The sequence below is a fragment of the Clupea harengus genome, chromosome 8 (genome assembly GCF_900700415.2).
Source record: "Clupea harengus chromosome 8, Ch_v2.0.2, whole genome shotgun sequence".
Taxonomy (NCBI): Eukaryota; Metazoa; Chordata; class Actinopteri; order Clupeiformes; family Clupeidae; genus Clupea; species Clupea harengus.
The window spans coordinates 16428837-16452226 of NC_045159.1; the positions used below are offsets into that span (position 1 = coordinate 16428837).

A 23390-nucleotide genomic window follows, 5' to 3' on the forward strand; every position below is an offset into this window, starting at 1 on the left:
TAGAGAGAGGGAGAGTGGGGCTGTGTTATTGTGTTGTGGGGCTGGGGCTTGTGTTCGGGGGAGACCTGCCTTCCTAAGCCTGGTTGCTCTGTGCTCCATGTAATGGCCTGGCTGCTCTGTGCTCCATGTAATGGCCTGGCTGCTCTGTGCTCCATGTAATGGCCTGGCTGCTCTGTGCTCCATGTTATGGCCTGGCTGCTCTGTGCTCCATGTAATGGCCTGGCTGCTCTGTGCTCCATGTAATGGCCTGGTTGCTCTGCTCCATGTAATGGCCTGGCTGCTCTGTGCTCCATGTAATGGCATTTTGAAATGCCAAGCCAAGTGGGACATAGGACCCGGGGGGGGGGGGGGGGATGAGGGGGGGAGGATGAGGGGGGGAGGATGAGGAGAGGGGGACTCGCTAGTGCAGACTGTTCAAACTCTGCAGGGAGACACACATACACACACACACACACACACACACACACACACACACACATACACACATAAAGATACAGACACACAGATAAAGATAGACACTCAATGCCAGACAGACAGACAGACAGAGTGTCACACACACACATAACTAGTTTGTGCAGACTGTTCAAACTCTGCCGGAAGATGCACGCACACACAAACACACACACACACACACACAGACACATAAAAAACAGACACACATAATAAAGATACAGACACACACACACACACACACACACATAAAGATACAGACACCCACACGCACACACACACACACACACATAAAGATACAGACACCCACACGCACGCACACACACACGGAAGGTTTATTTTTCAAGTGTGCAGCATTGGGCAGAGCTTCCTCTGTATGAGTATCACGGTTTTTAAGATCGCTCTGCAATGCCTCGCATACTTTCACAAAGGCACCACGGCTTGATTTAAGAAGACACACACACACACAGAGAGTGTGAGAGAGGACCCACACTGCCTGGGGTCACATCCTGCAGTTAAACCAGTCTCTGTGGCTTCATCTCCCAGCAAGAAAATCCATATAAGAGCGACGCAGAAGTTAATGTTTTTTGGTTTAATATGAATATTTCAAACAAGGAGTGGAAATGACGGTACATGAAACCACTTTAGACATTCCTGGGGGTTCTGCCCACTGCGTCAATTGCTGTTTGCCACATATTATTCCCTTAAATAGACACATTTTCAGAGCTAGAACATGCCAGGGTCCACTCTCCACTCTCCCTGGTCAGAGGTTTTCCTGTCCTTAGGAATGTAACAACCTTTGGTCTTGCACACAGTCGTAGCTAGACAGAGATATCGGAGGGGTGTAAAAGCTTAGCATCTAACCCGGTCTGGTGAAGGTTAGGTTTTCATATTGACACTCAGGGGATGTTCATATTGTGGATTTCTGTCTGCAGCGGATATCATATTCACGTGATTGACTTGTGTCTGTGCTTGCAGCTGATTTTTATTTCCATCTGATTGATTTTTGTCTGAGCTTGCAGCGGATTTCATGATCATATGATTGATTTGTGTCTGTGCTTGCAGCGGATTTCATGATCATATGATTGATTTGTGTCTGTGCTTGCAGCGGATTTCGGCGTGTCTGCTAAAAACACCAAGACCCTGCAGAGGAGGGACACCTTCATTGGAACCCCGTACTGGTGAGTGACGCGTTCATACGGCCCACAATTACATAAGACAAACATTCCAGTCAATCCAATACATTCCAGCCAAACAAGCGAGTGCACACACACACACACACACACACACACACACACACACACACACACACACACACACACACACACACACACACACACACACACACACACACACACACTAAGAGACATACACACACTGAGACATACACACACTGAGACATGCACACAGAGACATACACATGCACACAGACACTCACACACACACACACACACACACACACACACACACACACACACACACACACACACACACACACATCCTCTGATTACTGATAGCTGTTCTCCTCAGTAATTGCCCTACTCAGTGACCCCTGTGAGGGCTTGTGATAACCTCACACAAGTTGTTGTTGACACCCAGCTCCTCCATAAAAACTCTCCTCTCCCTAGCTCATACGGCGCAGCTCCGCTGGGGTAAGAGGAGAGAGAGAGAGAGAGAGAGAGAGAGAGAGAGAGAGAGAGAGAGAGAGAGAGAGTGAGAGTGTGTGTTGGAGGGAGGGGTGGTGGGGCCTAAACACACACACACACACACACACACACACACACACACACACACACACACACACAGTGAGAGTGTGTGTTGGAGGGAGGGGTGGTGGGGCCTCATAAAGCACAGGCGTGTGGCTCTGGACCTTGTGCTCTGCTCCTGCCCCAGCCCCACGGGCCCTCAGTGCTGTGGGTGAATGATTGACCAGGAGGGCCCGCTGGAATGCTCTCCATCACAGCACTCAATGGGAACATGTTCCCTCAGCCCTGTGTGGAGGAATGTGTATGACTAGTTGGGAATGTTTGGGTAACACTTCACCGGACACACCAGTGCATTGCCTAATGGGAGAGTCAATGGCAACATGTCTGATCAGTGCTGTAGCTGTCAGTAGTGGGAATAGCACTTTATCTGAGATGAACAGACCTCTGCCTTTGAATATGTCAGTGGTGTGTCTGTTGATCTGTTTGATATAGTCACATGATAAGAGCGGCCATGACACTTACTGATAATGGTAGCATGAGATGGGAGTGTCATTACAAGAAATCTAACCTGAAAAACGAGGTCTGGGCATCTGCCTAAACAAAACATGGATGTGTTTGTCTTAAGATGATGGCGTGAAGTCATTCTTTTTCAGAATCCCTTCCTTGCTGAACTTGTTACACAACTAATACCAGACCAAAAAAAAAAATAAAAAACACAAAAAAAAAAAGATGACTAGATGACAAGCCAAGATGACTAATACTAGACAAGGTGACTAGTGTTGATCCTCTGTCTGTGTGTTGTGCAGGATGGCCCCCGAGGTGGTGATGTGTGAGACGATGAAGGACGCCCCGTACGAGTACAAGGCTGACATCTGGTCGCTGGGCATCACGCTGATCGAGCTGGCCCAGATTGAGCCTCCGCACCACGAGCTCAACCCCATGAGGGTGCTGCTGAAGATCGCCAAGGCCGAGCCACCCACCCTGGATCAGCCAAGCAAGTGGTGAGCCTGTGTGTGTCTGTGTGTGTGTGTGTGTGTGTGTGTGTGTGTGTGTGTGTGTGTGTGTGTCTCTCAGGGTCTCTGTCTCTGAGTATGTGTTAGTCTGTATCTAAGTGTGTGTGTGTCTGTGTCTGTGTACCTAAGTCTGTGTGTGTGTATGTGTGTTCATGTATCGAAGAGTCTGTATCTGTATGTGTGTGTGTTAAGGGGTGACTGTGCCCAACTGACGCGCATGCAGCCCCCCCTCCTTACCACATCCCTACCCCCCCCCTGCTCGTGTCTCCAGGGCCTTTCAAAGGAAAAAAAAAAGACCTCCATTTCTTCAGTGTGTGAAAAGCTGATGGCTTAGCTAATCAATTTTATTGCTTTTCACATTCCGCCTTGTCAGAGCCGAGCGTGCTGAGGCAGGGCTCTGGCTGGGTGCTGGGTGCTGAAAGCAGACGACACACACACACACACACACACACACACACACACCAGATGAGAGCCATTCTGAGGAGTGAGACTTTTATTTGTGTAGGGATGTATTACCGTGGAAGATATACGGCTGTGTAAAGCAATGATCACCACACTCTGCGCTGGCAGATTCCGCTCCACTGAATTCCTGAATCTGGTTTACATAAGTGTGTGTTATTATACATCCCCCCCCCCCCCCCATCTACAAACACACACACACTTACATATATTCACGTTCCAGGATACCAACACAAATGCAAGCATGTATACACGCACATACACGCACACACACCTAAACAAATATGAAAACAAGCACATACATACACACACACACACACTCACACACTCATCCTGTGGGCTGAGGCCGCTGCTCTCTGGGCTAATGTGCCAACGTTTGTGTGTTTTAGGTCGAGGGACTTTAAGGATTTCCTGAAGAAATCTTTGGATAAGAACCCTGAGACGCGGCCAAATGCTTCTCAGCTCCTGGAGGTAAGACGGGGATTTAACACAGCGCACTTTGGAGCCGCCCTTTGAAATCTGACCTTCCCAAAAAACCTGACCCAAACTGCTCCTCCCTGACTAACACACACAGGCCAAGCGCACTAATTCAAACCATATCTGAGTCAGTGATCTGATTGTGAAGCGCACGAGTGATGCTGCAGATAGCATGCAAATGCTTGTGTGACGGATGTTTGGGGGAGATGACGCCTATTTAAATTGAAGAGTCAGTGTTTCCTGTTTGGGTGTGGAGGCGAGCCGGGGGAACTTCTACCCACGGCCCAAGGGGGATGTTCCTTTGGGATTTCTAGCTTAGCCCCACCCTCATACAGTCAAGGCTCTGGTAAAGCTGGTGTGGAAAGAAATAAGCTTGAAAGAACCTTTATTATAATACCTTAATTTATAAATACACATAGTGGAGGAAATGGTTCTAAGTTCTACTTTTACTTCAAACCATGAAATGCAGTCCACTGGATTTGGACACGGTCAGCAGTACCTATTACATAATGGGGCATCAAGGTGCTGTCTGTTTATAGGCTCTGTGGTACTGACTAAGCTGTCTATGAGACATGCATAGATAAGGTCTTGTGTGTGAACAAGTGTGTCTGTGTGTCCACAAGTATGCTTTTGCTTTGCTTTGCTTTGCTTTGCTGTGTGTGTGTGTGTGTGTGTGTGTGTGTGTGACAACATATACACAATGATTTCTATAGACTATTATCGGTGAGTACATCTGTAGAATGGCGTATTCAGTAAAGTGGCATATGCTTTCTGTTCCCTGGGCTCGCCGTGCCCCTAGCCACTCTTAGCAGCTCTGCTGTGCACACTTGCCATGTGTTTCACATTGAGCTGTCTCAACGCTGGAGCGATTAACTGGGTCTTCAGAAGCATCGTCCATACAGAGGATGCACAGCCTTATTTCATCCATCACATTACATCTTTCATCTTTTAGCTTCAATTCAGCATATATGACCTTTTGATTATGTGCAAGCCAACAATTATTTTTAGTCTAAATGGTGTTACATACGCACCTAAGAGTGAAACATTTCGATAACAGGAAGGCCTTAGTCTTCACTGGGTACACTGACCTTTGACTCCTGACCTGCTGTGCTGCCAGCCGAAGTGGCACCTAAACCTCCCCTCTGGCTGGACGGGGAAGTGAGTGAGAAGGTCATGGCAGTGTAAAACCAGTCAGATTAACGTGAGAGTGGCTCCTTTCATGAGCAGGGTTGATTTAATAGTGGTGACACACACACACACACACACACACACACACACACACACACACACACACAACCAGCAAGTGAGTGTTAACATGTGTGTGAGAGAGTGGTACAACAGCGCTGATGGGTAGAATGACCTGGGGGAACCTGCCATGGCCATGTGTACTGTGGCCTCCCAGCTGTGTGTGTGTGTGTGTGTGTGTGTGTGTGTGTGTTTTGGGACTTTCCATGACTGGGGGGGGGGGGCTCTTCACACCCCTGTCACATACTAACATTGGACCAGGATGGATTCCTCACCATAGGCCAGACACCAAGTCATCCGTTAGTCACGCAAGCAGTCATCCCTGGAGAGGTGCTGCTGGACAAACCCAGAGTCTTACAAACATTACACACATTACACATGCCCAGCTTGGGAAAGTTTTGAAGACGAGAGTACGAGAGTAACACTGACACCCTGGAGGTACTTTAGACTTCCTGTGGCTGTTTATTTTGGGGTGAGGCTGGAGTCGACACTGCAGTTCTCTCTCGGAGGTTTGTTGTCGTTTGACCTGCTGTGTGCAGGCTGGGGAGGCTGGCAGTGATGACTTGATTCATTGAAGTTACTTGAGAAGCAGAGCGGTTTTGCTGATGCTGTTGTTGCAGATAAACCTGACAGCGACTCTTTCTACCTGGCTCCAACTCTCTCTCTGCCCTCCCCCCACCCTCTCCCTCCCTCCCCCCTCCTCTCTCTCTGTCTCTCTCGAGGCCCACCTGTGCCTGCTGGGACAATTCAATTACTTGCCTGGCAGATCTGCTGAATAATGGATGAACCCCGTTTTATTTGCGCTCTGATGCTCTTTTCAGAGCCTTGTTTGGGCCCTTTAATTAACCATGTATGACCCCCGATGGCCTTTCTATAACCCGTTCAACTTGTTATTGTTTTGATCTGATTCCTCCTATTTTACACTGTGCACCCACGCACTGCTCGAGTAGGCTTGTTTATGAGGGCCATCAGAGATGGGATGGTGCCTTTTTATCTCTCGTTCAGGGACTGTGCCCTCTTCACATCCTGCACTCAAGGTCTTCTCCCGGGCCTGCCAGCTGTTCTCTCTGAGGTCCAGCAGTGATGGTATAGAGAGGCTTTATTTGGGTGTGTTTTCCCACCAGGGAAGTCCTGTGTTAAGTCCCGTACTATACTTGTCCAGTTCTGTGTTAAGGCCCGTACTATACTTGTCCCTTTCTACAGCACTGTGTTCAGTATCGCATTTATCCTGTCCTGTGTAAACTCAATTACCTCTATGTGATGCTCTTCTTCTTCTGCTCTCAGTACAGTCCTGCGGGGTCACGTCAGCGTGATCTCCCTCCTATTCCCCTGCTGTGCGTGTACTCCGTTCAGTCCTGTGATTATGTCCTGAATTAACCTCCATCTAACTCTGAGCTGTGCTCCCCTTCTCCTGCGCTGTGATCAGTTCTCTGATTATGTCCTGAATTAACCTCCATCTAACTCTGAGCTGTGCTCCCCTTCTCCTGCGCTGTGTTCAGCCCTGCGTTAGCCTGACTGAGAGTTTTTGTTCCTGTTCAGTCCAGTGTTCAGTCCTGTGCCTATCCTGTATTAACCCCCCAACCCCACCCCCCAATGTCCCCTCCCAGCACCCGTTTGTGAAGGGGGTGACGACCAACAGGCCTCTCCGGGAGCTGGTGGCCGAGGCGAAGGCCGAAGTCATGGAGGAAATCGAGGACAATAGAGAGGAAGGAGAGGAGGACGACCCTGCGGAGCTCCCCACTGTAAGACAGACTCCGCTTTCTTTCACTACACACACACGCTCGTTATTTCAACTTTTATGTCTCTCTGAAGGCTCCGATGAAGGAAAGGTCACTCAAGGCAGACTTCTTCCCCTGGCTTTGAAAAATAAAAACATGATGACTAGCTGGTGTTTTTCCTGTTGTCAGGCCTTTTATCGCAGCCTAGCTGTGAGAGTGGGTGGAGTGGAGAGAGGGAGTCGGTGAAGTAGAGAGAGAGACGGTGACTGCATGAAAGGGAGAGGAAAAAGAGAAATGGAGAAAGAGGGAGAAGAGAGAAAAGTAGATAAGCCATGTCTTCCTGTTTCTATGCTGAGGTCAGATACAGCTGACCAGGAGGTGGTAGTTATCATGTGAGGGAAATGTGTTTGGTGTTTACAAAACACATACAGCCTCCACACACACACACACACACACACACACACACACACACACACACACACTCTCTCTCCCGCCATTGTGCCTACACTTCCGTGAACATTGTTATTTCACTCCCTACTTTGTTATTATAGGGTACCGAGACATTGAACAGCTCTGAAAATAGCCCAGTACCTAGAAGGTTTACTCAACTACAATGACGAGCTTTGTTGAAAGGGTGTGTGAGGGACTACTAAACTTTCTAAAATGTATTTAGATTTTCTTTTGTATTTATAATTAAAATTATAAAGAGGACTAGATACCTCCAGATTTGAATTTTATTTCTGTTTGTAATGGAGAAGTGCATTAATTAGTAACAGCAACAAAATAACAAGTACAATTTCATTTGCTGTCAACCTCCTCCAATGGTCATCATAACCGTCTCAAGTTTACAGAGAGGTAGTGAGAAGAGTGTAGGGACCTACTACACATTCACACTCTGTGGCAGGTCTGTGTGAGGGTCTTCCTGTTTAGCATTGCTAAGTGGTTGACTAGCGCCTTAGCTCCTTCTCTCCTCCTTTCTGCTATATTCATCATCGTCACAGTCTGAGCTGTAAAACATTGGAAACCAGTCAGGGAAATCGTTTTATGGGGGCAGTTATTAAAAGGATTGCAAGGCTCGTAAAGATGTCAACGCTGTTTGTTTACACACAAACTGCAGAGGTCAACGCGCAAATATGTGGGTATACATAAATCGCTATCCTGAAGGGTTGTTAACACATTAATCCCTGTTCTTAAGAAGAAGGAAAGGCTTGTTTACCTTTCCAATGGAATGAATGCATTGTTGTCAAAGGTCAAGGTTGGCCTGTTGTAACTCGATACTGAGAGAAGGTAATGTTATGGGTTGTATACAAGCGTTATGTATTGAGTTGTCAGGTGCAAGTGTAGGGGAAGGAATAGAAATAGAAACAAATTCAGTAAAATTGCTCCTCATGGTCTTCTAGCTGTCTGTTCAGTGTATGCACTCAAGAAACTCCAGTGTCTGTACACAATAAATGTGAAACAAAACATAGTGGCTCGGATCGAGCCATAAACAGGCCCAGCCAATCAGCATGTTGCTTCAGGAGCGCGGGAGGAAGGGTTGTCATTTCATTGGCTGTCGCACAAATAAACAACCTTTCACAAGAATCGTGGCCTCTATATTGAGTTGAGTTTATGTTGTCCGGTGAAACTGATGGGGTGTTAAGTGTTAAGTGTGGTGTTCTGTGTGTGTCCCTTTTTCCCCCAGCCCCCGGGCAAGGACCCCTCCCAGACCAGCCAGACCAGTTTGGAGCCAGAACCAGAACCGCCTGTCAAGCCCCCGCAGGAGGAGCGCAAGCCCCCGCAGGAGGAGCGCAAGTCCCCGCAGGAGGAGCGCCAGTCCCCCTCGGAGGCAGACGAGGAAGAAGAGGCCGAGGCCTCTGCAGCCCTGAGGAAGCAGGCCGACGAATGTCTCCCAGACGGCGGCGAACCAGAACGTGTCGATGGTGTGGAAGTCCCCGAGAAGCCGGCAAGCGAGACGTCGGTGAAGACCTCTAGCTCCGACTCGGGCATCGAGGACGGCAAGAGTACGCCCACGTCGGACGAGGGCAAGCCCGAGGACTCCCTGGAACCGGAACAGGAACAGGAACCTCAACCGGAACCAGAACCAGAACCAGAACCAGAAGCAGAGATGGCCCCCAGCGTCAAACCTCCAGAGCCCGCTGTGGTGGTGAATGACGCCTGGTTGGTCGAGCCTGTCGGCGATGGCGGCGGTTCGGACTCGCCGGCGCCCCCCACCGATGTGGGTCCAGTCCTCGCGCAGCAGCACACGCGCAACGGGAGTGCGGTGACGGTCACTCATGAGACGTCCTTCTCTGATAGGGCATCCATTGCAGAGGACGCAGAGAGCCTGGCCCCTCACGCCAACGGCCGCATGTCCAAACGCTACTCGGATGCCAGCAGTGTGGACCTGAGCCTCAACCTGTCCGGGGACAGCAAGGACATGGGCTCCGTCTCACTCAGGGTGAGTTCATACCTCGTGTGTGTGTGTGTGTGTGCATACCTCACTTCAGTACATCTGTGTGTGAGCCCAGGGTGAGTTCATGCCTGACTTCAGTGTGAGTTATGGTTAGCGCAGTATGTACTTGTTTGAAAATGATATGATATTAATACTCTTATTTACTCAACGTGAAAGTACACCATAAATAAGGCTACTTTAAAGAATAATAAAGGGTCATAATCTATTTTGAGTGACTCAGTCCAGGGCCTGTTCCCTCTCAGAAATACTAACAGCGCTATTGAGGTAGCAGCAGGCTGTCTGAGCGTGTGTGTTTGAAGGGGACAGCACCATCTGGGTTCTCCAAGTCTGAGTCACTCACACACACACTCACACACACACACACACACACACACACAAATCCAGTTGCTGCTGCACAGCCTCACGGACAGAGTGAGATTCTCAGGTGCCTGCTGGCCAGTGTGGGGGGAGGGGGACTTAAGATGAGGGTGGGGTAGTTTCAGTGTACAGTGGGGGTGGGGGGGTGGGGGGGTAATGGGGAAGTTGAGGGTGGGGTAGGTTAGTTTGAATGTACAGTGTGGGGGTGGGCTGGGCTGGGGTGGGGTGGGGGGGGTTTGCTTATGAAAGGAGCGAGTTGATGCCGAACCCCTCCCTGGAAAATGGTTCCAAGGGGCAGAGGGTGGGCCGTAGGTAGAGAAGAAGCAGCAGCACACAGAGAGACCCAGTGAGGGCCTCAGACTCGGAGCGGCCGCAGAGGCCAGGGCTGAACAGTGGAGAGCTTGTCTGAGAGCACTGCCCTGCTCCTCAGCGTGCCCAGAGAAACACTGCAGGGAGCTGTGTGGGGATGGATTTGCAAGGAATTTATGTGTATGTTTGCATGGAATTATGTGTATCTGTGTGTGTGTCTGTGTGTGTGTACATATGTTTACGTGTGTGTGTGTGTCTGTTTGCATGGAACTGTGTGTCTGTATGTGTGTGTGCGCGTGTGTGTTTATGTCTTTGCGTAAGCTGGCCAGTGGGCACTCTCTTCTAACTACTGGTCTAGCTCTTTCTGTTCCAAATCCGTTCCCTACTGTACAGAACCCCACCCTAACATGTCGAGCACTACCGTGTCCCCTTCCTGAAGAAGACACATTTCAGGTGCACTAGCAGAAGCTCCTCTGCCCCAGCCTCGTATCGCTGTCTCATTAGCCACCACTGAACCACTGCGGTGGAGGAGACCATTCAAACAGGAAGCTCAAACCTCTTCAACGACATGCTCAAGATGTGGAAAGTTCACAGATTGACCAAAAGCCCTTTTCGTCATCTCTCTAAAAGAGACACTCTGTCCTGTCTGTTTCTGTCTGTAGTGGACCGTGAGCCTTTTGGAAGCAATGTAGCATTTCAAAATCCCTCCTCAGCCAATAACGCTTTTGTCTGCGAGGCCATTCAGTATTGTTCATGCGGGTTCTATGTGGGCATTGTTGCTAGCCGCTTCTGGTCGTTTATGATCCGTGATCTGTGCTATTCTATTCATCCAGTGTGGCAGTGGACATCTGTACTGTGTGTGTGTGTGTGTGTGTGTGTGTGTGTGTGTGTGTGTGTCTGTCTGTTTCCAGAAGCCATTATTCAGCACCTCATTGAGCCACAGCAAAATGACAGTATCTCAGTTTCATTTAAATGTGATTGGTAAACAGAGCAATGTTGAACGATTTATCTCTAAATTTAGTGTGTCTTTGTGTGGGTGGCTGTGTGTGTGTGTGTGTGGGGGGGGGTGGAGGCTTGTCTTTTAGCAAAAGGAGGTCAATGAAACGAGTTGCAGTGTCTGAGTACACTGTGAAATGTGGAAGCCCAAATATACACTCTCACTCACACACACTGTCACAGATAGAAAGAGTGTTTGCTTTGGGTACCTTTCTCTGCCCAGAGTCGCACACACGCATGTTTACCCAGCTGCCTCCTTCACTTCACACACACAACATCGTGCGGACAGGAGCATTTCCACAAAGACGCCATTTTACCGTGAACAAACACATTTCACTACACACACTTCACTTCACTTCACTCCCTATTCCCACTCTTAGGCAGAATACACTCTCTTTCCACTGTGATTAGTCAAAGAATAATTTGATAAGGCTGTGTTGGGCTGTAGTATTGGCATGGTGTATTTCATAGAGAGAGACATTGAGAGAGAGATAGACATTGACAGAGAGACACACTCACACACACAGAGAGAGAGCGAGAGACATTGAGAGAGAAAGAGAGAGAGAGACATAGAGAGACAGAGAGTGAGAGACATAGAGAGAGACATAGAGAGAGAGAGAGACAGAGAGAGACCGAGAGTGAGTCTTTGATGTGCAAGAAGGGGAAACTGAGCAAACCTCAGCGCCTGACTGCTGGCCTGTTTCAGCTGCATGCTGCAACCCTGAGTGGTGTAGTCAGAGATGGGCTCTGCTGTTTCCTGTTTAGCTACCCCCACACACACACACACACACACACACACACACACACACACACACACACGGAGCAGGAAGAAAGAGAGGACTGGCTGGACAAGATCAGTTTTACCACACCACACACACACACACACACACACACACACACACACACAGAGACCAGGAAGAAAGAGAGGACTGGCTGGACAAGATCAGTTTTACCACACATACACACACACACACACACACACACACACACACATACCAATAAACACCCCCAATTATTTCCAGTGTCTTTGAAATTCATTCTACATGAAGGAAAAAAGTGTTTCAGACTTGCTTGCCACATCCTTACGTCTGTCTTTCTGTTTCTCTCTCTCTCTCTCACACACACACACACACACACACACACACACACACACACACACACACACACACACACACACACAATCACAATTATAGCTTCTATCTCTCGTTTTCTGTATGTCGCACACACACACACACAGCCAGACACACACACATACTTGAAACCCCGTTATCTCCGCAAACTTCTCGTCTCTCCAAGTCCCAGGGGTCAGTTGCCTCTAAGTTTAGACACGGAAGCCCATGTTGCTGTCTCCCTCCCTCTCTCTGTCTGTGCAGTAATTACTGTGATATCTCTGCTGTTAATCCTGCAGGATTCCCGCTTTTCCAGCAAGACACTGAAGCGCACCCGGAAGTTCGTCATCGACGGAGTGGAGGTCAGCGTGACCACGTCGAAGATCATCAGCGAAGACGAGAAGAAGGACGAGGAGATGCGCTTTCTCAGGCAGGTGGAGTCGCCACACATTATCACAGTCACCTGGACAGCAGGTGGAGTCGCCACACATTATCACAGTCACCTGGACGGCAGGTGGACACGAGTCAGCTCACATTATCACAGTCACCTGGAGGGCAGTGACTAGGCCAGATGTTCAGACCTAAACACTTAAAGCAGCACCCTTTGAGGTCTGGGCACAAATACACAGGACACCCATAAGGAAGTGAAGAAACATTCTGACGAGGGGAAAGATTGATTTGGAAACAAAACCAAATAAAGCTGGTTTTGAGTTTCTTAATGGTTTAATAAAACATTACTGTGTAGAGAGGCATTCTGCTTGTCGATGATCAACAACAAAATTAGCCCAAATGGTAATAGTAGACATTGGAATTAAAAGATCATTTTTAAATGGAGAGGATTGCCCTTGATATTAGTATTCAGACAGCACCATCTAGTGGTAATCATTGGTAGTTTGCGACAAACTGTAGTTCAGGGAGAGGTGATTAATCAGTAGAAGATTCCTCACATTTTTAAGTGAGTTGTTTCCAAGCTACTGCGGTAATGACAGCTGCATAATTAATAAACAGCACAGGCCACACAGCCGGAGTGTCAAGGGCAGGAGTGCCCTCTAGCTATATACCTGACAGAGAGACAAAATGAAACAGTTAAACCACTGATGGCTAAGCACTTGTCTAGACAAGACAAGAGGCAAGCCTGCACACTAATGATGTCTTTAGCAGTGGTGCGTTATAGACTGAGGATAAAAATGTAAAATAATAAGATCCGTAGCACTCCACTGCAGGTTAACAAGCCATTACTCAAACATGGCAGAGGGAAGTTCTAGCTGTATGTCTCCATAGTTAATGGGAGCATTTTGACCTGCGCAGGATTATCATGGAGCTCACACAGCTCCTGACGCCTGCACCAACCAACACACACACACACACACACACACACACACACACACAGAGAGACACACACACTTGCACAGGATTGTCATGGAGCTCACGCAGCTCCTGACGCGTGCACCAACCAACACACACACAGACAACACACACACTTGCACAGGATTGTCATGGAGCTCCTTCTTTCCTTTTGTTTTTATTTACGATGATAATGTCTGATGGTCCTGATGCGTCATAGACTAAGTGGTGTGTGTGTGTGTGTGTGTGTGTGTGTGTGTGTGTGTGTGTGTTGGTGCAGGCGTCAGGAGCTGCGTGAGCTGCGTCTCCTTCAGAAGGAGGAGCACCGTGCCCTGGCGACGCTCAACGCCAAACTGGAGGTGCAGAGGGAGCAGATGCAGCGACGCTTCGATCAGGAAATGCATGTGAGTCCTTACATCATCACACGCCCACTCACACATCCTTCCTCTTTCATTCTCTCTCTCTCTCTCTCTCTCTCTCTCTCTCTCTCTTCATTCTCTCTCTCTCTTTTTACTCTCTCTTTCACTATCTCTCTTTCCAGTCTCTCTCTATCCCCTCTCTCTCTCTCTCTCTCTCTCTCTCTCTCTCTCTCTCTCTCTCTCTCTTTGTCATTCTCGTCCTCTTTCATTGTCTCTCTCTCTTTCATTGTCTCTCTCTCTTTCATTCTCTCTCACTCTCTCTCTCTCATCGTCTCTATTGTATGCTTTCACTCTCCATTTTAATCTCCTTAATTGTCAACATGCAGTTTCCGACAATGTTTTATAACTTTCTTCGACCGCAATAAAAGCGGCTCCAGAGTACTGTTTCACTTCCATGCAGCTTTTAAGTCACGGTCAGTCCATCACACAACACCAGAACTGCTAATAAACCCTCCCCTGCCACGTTCTCCAGCTCTAAACAAGTGACATTTTCCAGATATAAAGGTGGAGACATTTTTGTATTGTCACTGTCAGTATGTTGATTTAAATACTGAAAGCCTGTATGAGCAAACACCGGGAGGCTTTTAAACAGGGTTGTGTTTTTACCAGGAGGCATTTTCAGCGCGCTTAACTTCAGTCAGGACAGAGGGTTCCTGCTTTAAGTCAGCTAACAAAACACTCTGCTCCCCTTTAAGCTGACAGGCTACTGTGCAGAAGCCCATTACCACGGCTGACAGTGAGCCTCACACCCATCTAAATATTTACAGTGACTGATGAGCACAAAGCTGTGCAGTGAGTAAACCTCAAAACCACTTTACGCTAGGCGCTAGCGACAGACGCTAGCACCCCTGGGTTTTTGCCTCCTTGTTACCATGGCGCCTGCCGTGCCGTCCAAAGGTCTGGGTTTGCGTTTGTGTGGGACTGTGTTTCTCACAACGCTGGTTACACACACACACACACACAAACATAAACACACTTGTTGTGCTCCTGCAGGCGAAGAAGAAGTACTATGACACGGAGCTGGAGAACCTGGAGAAGCACCAGAAGCAGACCATCGAGAGGATGGAAGGGGACCACGCCATCCGCCTCCGCGATGAGACCAAGCGCATGCGCTCCGAGCAGGACCGCGCCTACCACCGCTTCCTGGAACAGATGAAGCAGAGGAAGAAGGAGGTGAGAGGAGCAGGACTTCATCAGAGAGTTCTTCACATAGTTCTCTTCAGACGTGGAACAGTTCTAGTGGAGGCTTTTAGGGCTGGGCCTAATCTCTTCACATGAGGCAGAGATGCTGTATGAGTAAAAGGGATCATTTGTTGAAAATAGTGCTTTTTTTAAATGATTTGATGCCCTCTGAGTTCACTGGTTGAGTCAGTCAGTCAGAAAGCAGGCAAGCAAGCATATTAACCAGTGATGTCATGTGATCTACTTTATCTCTGTTTCTGATTAGTACTGAATCTGGGTGATTTTTGAATTTGCATCCCTTTTGTCTGACAGGTCAAATCTGAAGTTGAGAAATTACCCAGAAAAGAACGGAAAGATACCATGAAGCAACGCATGAGCCTATACTCCCAGACCAAACAAACAGAGGTACCGACCATCAACCAACACAAACTCCAGAAATTGAGTCAGTAAAGGAGAGACATTGCGTTTACTAGTGGTTCATTCATTTAACCATTCTATGTCTTTTCACAGCATTGTCCTTGATCATTTTTATTTTTTGGTGTTTTATTTATTTATTTATTTGTTGTTGTTGTTGATGCCTTAGGAGGAGAAGTTCCTGGCCGCTCAGAAGACAGAGCTGGACATGACTCTGAAGAGAATCATCTATGAAAACAAAAAGGAGATCGCAGACACGGAGCGTGAGTGTCTGCAGAAGAAGCAGCACCTGGTGCGAGGTAAGAACAACACCGTACTCTACCGTACTCTACCGTACTCCACCGTACTCCACCGTACTCTACTTACATTCTACTCTCTCTATTCTAGTTCATTTTTTGGAGTTTTGACACAAACAATTCTGTTAAAAACAACTAATGACACTAGTTGCTGCATATCACATCTCATATTAGTTTCCCACTGACAATTGAATAGTAATATTTTTCACTCGTTTATCTTTACCCGCACTCGAACTCGGCTAAATGGGACAATTTCATGGTAAACTTCTATTTGTTTCTCAACCCCCAGAGCGTGAAGCTACGATCTGGGACCTGGAGGAGAAGAACCTGCACGAGAAGCACCAGCTGCTGAAGCAGCAGCTCAAAGACCAGTACTTCCTGCAGAGACACCAGCTCCTTAAGAAGCATGAGAAGGTAGGAGCCTTTCTCTTACTACATTACCCCATACATTACTGGAGACTATGATTTAGCGTATCATAGTGTAGTAATAGATTAGTGTAGCATTGAAATGCCCCAGCTGCTGAAGCATCAGCTCAAAGACCAGTACTTCCTGCAGAGACACCAGCTCCTTAAGAAGCATGAGAAGTTAGTTAGTGTAGCATTGTGTGGTTATAGATTAGTGTAGTGTTCAAATGCTATGCAATGCTACTCCAGGGGAACCCCAGGATTCCCTGTTACTGGGGAGAATGTCCTGCATGGCAACCTTAAGTAAAAAAAAAAATGACTCCTTCATGGCATCTGTGTGATGATAATTGATGTATGCCCTGTGTGTGTGTGTGTGTGTGTGTGTGTGTGTGTGTGTGTGTGTGTGTGTGTGTGTCCTCTCCAGGAGCAAGAGCAGATGCAGTGTTACAACCAGCGCATGATGGAGCTGCAGAAGGGCCGGCAGCAACAGGAGAAGGCCCGCATGCCCAAGATCCAGCGCAGCGAGGGCAAGACCCGCATGGCCATGTTCAAGAAGAGCCTGCGCATCAACTCCACCGGCAGCGCCGCAGAGGACCGCGAGAAGATCAAACAGGTAACATGCACGTACACACGTATACAAGCACGTATACAAGCACGTATACAAGCACGTATACACGCATGCACACACCACAACCACACGCATGCACGCATGCACGCATGCACGCCCGCACGCCCGCACGCACGCACGCACGCACGCACGCACGCACGCACACAAGCTACTTAGGCACCCAGGCCTGGCAAACCAAACTGTTTTTGGTTTGACAAATATAGGCAAACCAAAAACAGGACATCTATACATACCTCTGATTTGTGATCATACAACACATTAGCGTAACAAAACTTTTTCTAAATGTTTTAAACTTCGCATTTATTCATTTATTTATTCATTCATTAATTCTCCCCTACACTCCTGTCGTTCCCTTTCCACACTTTCCCTTCCCATCTCACACTTTCTTTTTCATTCTGGATATCTCTCTCCCCCTCTCCAGTTTTCCAGACAGGAGGAGAAGAGGCAGAAGGCCGAGAGGCTCCACCAGCAGCACAAGCATGAGAACCAGATGAGGGAGAATATTGGCCAGTGTGAGGGCAACGTGAGGGAGCTCCAGCAGCTACAGGTCAGAACACACAAACACGCAAACGCGCGCACACACACACACATATATATATTAGAGCTGTGAAAAATAACGCGTTAACGCGTTATGATTAAATTACAGGATTAATGCGTTATTTTTTTTACGCATTTAACTCATGCGCAGAATGAGCTTCCAATATACCCACAATTCCACCCAATCTGCCCTAGTCGCCGTTTCTAAGGCAGTCAGACGGCAGCTGCTATCCAAACAAACAAACAACATGGATAATTCTGATGAACCTGAGGACTTTCTGGATGGGAAGTTCGTGTTCCAAAAAACTAAAGATGGAACATTCAATAAAACCAAAGTGATATGTACACTGCGGGAAGACGTTATGGTTTCACCGTAGCAAATGCGTTGGTCGGCGAGGGGAGTTCAAGTGGAATGCGCCAAACCACCCTCACTTAACAAAGTAGGCCCCTGAGTAAATCTGCCTGTGACAAGTTGACTAGCACTGTTGCCAAATGGATTGCAAAAAGCTGTAGACCGATTAATATTAACGTGCATGAACATTAACGTGCATGAAAACAGAAGAGCGCCACTTTGCAGAGGCATGTGCAGAATAGTTCCAAACTGTTGCAAGCAATTGGGCAATTGAAGACAAAACAACTACTAGGGCCTTTAGAGGCATTAGATTGTGTCATGGTGTGGTTAATGGTTGTTTGACAAAAAAGAGAAACATTTTCAACCATCCTATAAAAACAATGGCTACGAAGCCCAAATCATTTCTGTTTGATTTAAAAAGAAAAGAAAAATGTTTGAACTGCTGAGATGCAGCACCATTGTTTTTTTTTATGAATAAAAAAAGAAAACATGTTAAATGTATATATCCGTCTTTTGTCATAAATCTTTTTGTTCTCACAAAAATATACCGAGAAAATTGGTAATATGTGACTAATCATGATTAATCCACAGAAACCTGTGATTAATTTGATTAAAATTTTGTATCATTTCACAGCACTAATATATATATATATATATATATATACACACCTATTCAACAATATCAACAACAATTATCTATTTGTTTTATTTATGTGTGTTTGTGTGTGTGTGTTTGTTTGTTTGTTTGTTTACTTCATTTGTTTGTCTATTTATCCGTCTCGTAGAATGAGAAGTGCCACATGCTGATTGAGAATGAGTCTCAGAGGCTGAAGTTTCTGGACGAGCAGCACAACGGGCAACTCAGGGAGTGGAGAGAACTGCTCAAACCCAGGAAGAAGGTACAACATGTGTGCCATCTGTCGCCAGCTGCCCGTCATATTGTACACTATTCAGTTTTACTTTTATCTGTGTTCAGCTGTTTTATTACTGTTGTGCAGAGATGACTAGACATGACTAGACCATACTGTACACTGTTCAGTTTAAATTGTATCTGTGTTCAGCTGTTTTATTTCTGTTGTGCAGACATGACTAGACCTATCTTTGTGGTATGGGGTGATTGCAAAAGCAGACTAGGTTCATCAACTTCATGTGGTAGTTTATGTCACTAGTCCTAGAGGATACAGCCAACAGGTTTCTGTCATGTCACTAATCATACAGTAATACCCATTTGAGGCAATGTCATTAGATGTTGAATTACACTGTTAATCTGAGCTTGTTGAATATAGTGCATTGCTCAATCAATGACTCAGTCTGGAATCTGCGATATGATGAAATCCCCTCCAGTAAAAGCATGGGGCGTCTCGACTCACACCGACCTTGTTGCTCTTTCACAGACTCTTGAAGAGGAGCTCAGCCAGAAGAAGCGTGAGCAGGAGATCTTCTTCAAGATGAGTGATGACGTGGAGTACACCAACCCCAGCTCGCCCAACAAACTAACTAAATTCCTCCCCTACTCCGAGTCCTCCACCACGTAGGACACACACGCCAGCCAGTGTGGAGAGACCAGACCAGCTTTGCTGAGGTGTTCCCTCGCCTGTCAATGAAACGCTGCTCTTCCCTATTCTTGCCTTTTCCAACCTTTCCATTCATAGAAGCTCTTTTCTTTACCCCTGCAAGACCCACAAACAAGGTTGCATTGGTGGTCTAGTTGAGTATTTTTTTTATTTTTTTTATTTTAATTTCCATTGTGTCTGCTGAATGCCCTTTCTTCTCTTTTAAAACAGTATTTATATTGGTAAAGCTCTTGAAGTTTATGCTTTAATCTATGTTTTTGTTTTAATTTATTGTTCACCCCTCCTCATAGCCTTGCCTAGATGAAGCGATCAATCCCTGAAGTTTGAGTAGAGCACAGGCACCAGCTCTTGAAGGGCACCTCTTGGGGGGGGGGGGCTCTTGAAGGGCAGCTCTTCGAGGCTGTCTGGGGCCAGTGGTTCAGTGCTGTGTGGTGTAAACCTCACCATCTCAGTAACAGCACACAGACTGGTCAGTACTGTGTGGTGTGAACCTCACCATCTCAGTAACAGCACACAGACTGTCCTGACTCTTTAGATAGTCCTCAGACCTCGACGCGAGAGGTCACAAGAACAGTGGCTTTTAGCCTTGTTTTCAGTGTGCCTGTCTCCCAAGGCTGAAGGTCCAAGGGTGAACCCTATTACATGCAGTGCAGCCCCAATTATGACAAAGCTGGGTGCTCCTCTAGTCTCGCACCTCCAGGAGTTGTTTACAGAAGGAACGGAGGACCTCCAGATACTTGTGCCTCTAAGTCGTCCCTTACAGTGCAGAGAAGTAGGAAGGGGGTTTGTCTCCAAACTAGGGTTCTGGAGCAGGTCCCTCTCCTCTCCCCCTGGGTTTTGGGTGTGTGTGTGTCTGTGTGTCTGTGTGTGTGTGTGTGTGTGTGTGTGTGTGTGTGTGTGTGTGTGTGTGTGTGTGTGTGTGTGTGTGTTCAGAGAGGTTGATTGAGACCGCTTATCCCATTATCCCTCACAGTGATGGCTTTACAGTTTTATTCTTGCAACTTCGTTAACAACAATGCATGTGTGGAACCATTTTTTTTTCTTTATGTTTTTCCTTTTTCTTGGCAACCAAAGTCCGAATAAGATTGTCAAATTACTAATAATTGATTGATCTAAGCCCATGATACGAAGAGTAAACATTCGGGTGACTGCAGTAAGTTAAAATTATGAAGTGCCTTAGTCGTAGAGACATATTGCTCAGTATACAGCTAACCCTGTATTCATTGTGCAAGTATATATTTTTTTCTGCCAAATATTTTAATATATAAAATCTTTGTATTTTTAAAGAGCTTGGAGCTGGAGCTTGAAAGTAATTTCACTTCCTCACTTTACAATGTATTTTATAGTTTCAGCACTGTAAATATTTAAATTAATTCACAGAAACTTCCTGTATCTTTGATTTGTTTTTGCAGATTGTTTTACACTTTTATTCGTGGTGATGATCATTCAGCCAAGTAGATACTGGAATTCTTTTCTGTTCACCGTTGGTCTTTGTGTTGGTGAAAGAGGCAGCCCAGCTTAAGTCAAATTAAAAATGTATTTTATGGTTGACACAATATTTTGATTTCGTCGTCTTCCCATGTTAATTTAGAAGGAGAGGATTTAGAGAGGATGGGATACTAATAATTGTCCCTTTTCTTCACTAAAATGTGAATAACTGTGCGCCTGGGTGTTGGCGATACTGTACTGAGCTAGAACACACTGGATGGGGACAGGATACTATGGGTGCTGTCCTCGCCTGTGAAAACCAAAGCAAAATACTGTCATCTTGAAGGAGTGATATATGAAAAAATTACCATTAATTTGTTTTGTAATAATCATAATTGCATTTACTAAAGATTTAATTTTGATAATTTGTTGATTCTATATGCACCGTCTACTAACCAAAGTGCAATAAGTCGTCAATGTTAAGTTTTCATTCTGAGCTTTATATATTCTAAAGTCTATAAAAAGTGAAATTGAGTGACGATACCCTTGCAGTTTATTTTCCTTTATCCAAATGAGTAAAGACCACATAGGACCTGGTAGGTACCAGGACTGAAACAGAAACTGGTCTGTATGGTACACAGGTGTACACAGAAGTACTACACTCAGTACTTCTAACAATTGAACCTTTTGACATCTCTGAAGTCGTTCTGTTGTCATATGCCACTGAGGCGTGTTTGCATCTGTTCGTCTCTGACAGGTTCTGTGGCTCTACTTGTTGAGGGTGAAAGAATAGAATATGTGTTGTTGTTTGTATATTTCTAATGAATGAAACCACTGTCATGCAAGTTTAATAAATGCAAATTTTCTATAACTCGTCTCCAATCGACCTGATCACTAAGTACCTCGCTCACAAAAACAAAACAAACACAGGATGCCTTTGGACAAATGGAAATGTTTATTTATGCTTTATAGAGGAATAAAAAAGGGAAAATAATTGAAATGTTGTAACAGTGGCAGTACAAGTAAAGCTGTAAAAGTTACAGTACTCAGATTGAATTGTATAGGGGGGAATGTAAACACGAGGAACACCCAATGCAATGCTTTGGAACAGTTTTTAAAAATATATATATCAGATATGGCCTGGTATATAACTCTCTGACTTACAAATACACTCAACTTTCTCTTGCCCTTTCCTCAAACCCCTCCGACTGCCTGGGATCCACACAGAACACATCCATCACTGAAACATTAATTTACACAGCAAAATACCCATAACGATGAATTAGACGGAGGCGTTAAAGCTTGTGAACATATGTAAGGTGTTTGTCTGTTTACACAAACACCTTGCTTGAATATCCGTCACGCGGCCTCTGTAGGAGCAGTGGGTGCGATCAGAATGTAGTGTGGAATTACATCAAAGCAACCAGAAGCAAAGGTCATTAAAAACAATGGAGACCCTTTACTTGAACCATCTAGCATAAAACTGACATAACCATGTCAAAGATGTATTGGCAAGTGGCGTATTCTGCCATATGTTGTCAAGAAAGTCAGTGTTCAGTCATGTAGCATTTACTGGTAATTTTGGCTTTCAACATTTTCTTACAGCTTATTGGTGAATAATGGTGTATAACGTTCGGTCACAAAAAACTCTTCATCAAGACTTATCAAGGGCAGCATTGAAGCAGGTGCCACATCAGAAGAGGAGTTATGTGAGTTTAAGTTAAAGCAGCAATAAGGAGTTCAGTTCCAAAACTAGCAAGCTAACTACCTAAAAGGCATGCAAAAACCTTGCAACCACCACCACTTGTGACACTGATAGAAGCTTGCCAACACACTAACTGGTGTCTTTTGGCAGTATAGCTGGCAATGTCATGCTTTGAAAGCTTTTCTTCCATTTTTGCTGGGTGATCCAGCCCGGAACACAGAACTACATAGGGCATATCCTGGATGGCTAGTAGGAAAGACACAGGTGTTTATCTGTCCTTCACATGACCATATGCTATCAAAATGAATTTGAGAATGGTACCAAAACTAGTTGCCTGTAAAACCATACCTCAAAAGTGTCAAAATGTTGCATAGTGTTACTTTAAGTGTAGGTGTTTCATAACAGTGGCGTGGCAAATCTCCTCTTGAATTTCCATTTAGAACGCCATTAATTGTAACGTGACACTTTTATAACATCGGATATCGATTGTCATGATTGCAAATGACAGGATCTGGTTTCGGTCATAACATGTTTATGGCATGGTTATTTCAGTCTTATGATGGAGGGTCTGTGTAAAATGTAACCAAAACATCTCTATCAAAGATGGGAAAGCTCCCAGCTTTGTCAGGTACTCTCAAAGAACCAACCATTCCTAAATCCTCTCATCCATCTCATCAGGTACAAACACGAGAAAACAACTAAAAAAACACAAAACAGCTAAATAAAATATTATGTCAGTTGACATCATTTAAAAAAAATGCCTTACTACAGTTAAAATTAACAAAATATAACTGTGATACCAAATATTTACT

At 46.0% G+C, this 23390-nt stretch overlaps 1 protein-coding gene across 1 annotated transcript in view; it reads left to right on the forward strand.

Annotated features, from left to right (window-relative positions):
• stk10 (serine/threonine kinase 10) overlaps positions 1-21744 on the forward strand; it is a 36212-nt gene extending 14468 nt beyond the window's left edge. Inside the window, exons 5-19 of the mRNA XM_012827713.3 lie at positions 1559-1631; positions 2963-3157; positions 4018-4099; positions 6958-7092; positions 8753-9508; positions 12594-12724; positions 13919-14042; positions 15051-15230; positions 15552-15644; positions 15823-15952; positions 16239-16363; positions 16779-16967; positions 17404-17529; positions 18657-18770; positions 19266-21744. Of these exons, the coding sequence (XP_012683167.2) occupies positions 1559-1631; positions 2963-3157; positions 4018-4099; positions 6958-7092; positions 8753-9508; positions 12594-12724; positions 13919-14042; positions 15051-15230; positions 15552-15644; positions 15823-15952; positions 16239-16363; positions 16779-16967; positions 17404-17529; positions 18657-18770; positions 19266-19406 (2594 nt within the window). The 3' untranslated portion in view covers positions 19407-21744. The remainder of the gene's footprint in view (positions 1-1558; positions 1632-2962; positions 3158-4017; positions 4100-6957; positions 7093-8752; positions 9509-12593; positions 12725-13918; positions 14043-15050; positions 15231-15551; positions 15645-15822; positions 15953-16238; positions 16364-16778; positions 16968-17403; positions 17530-18656; positions 18771-19265) is intronic.
• Positions 21745-23390: the final 1646 nt, after the last annotated feature.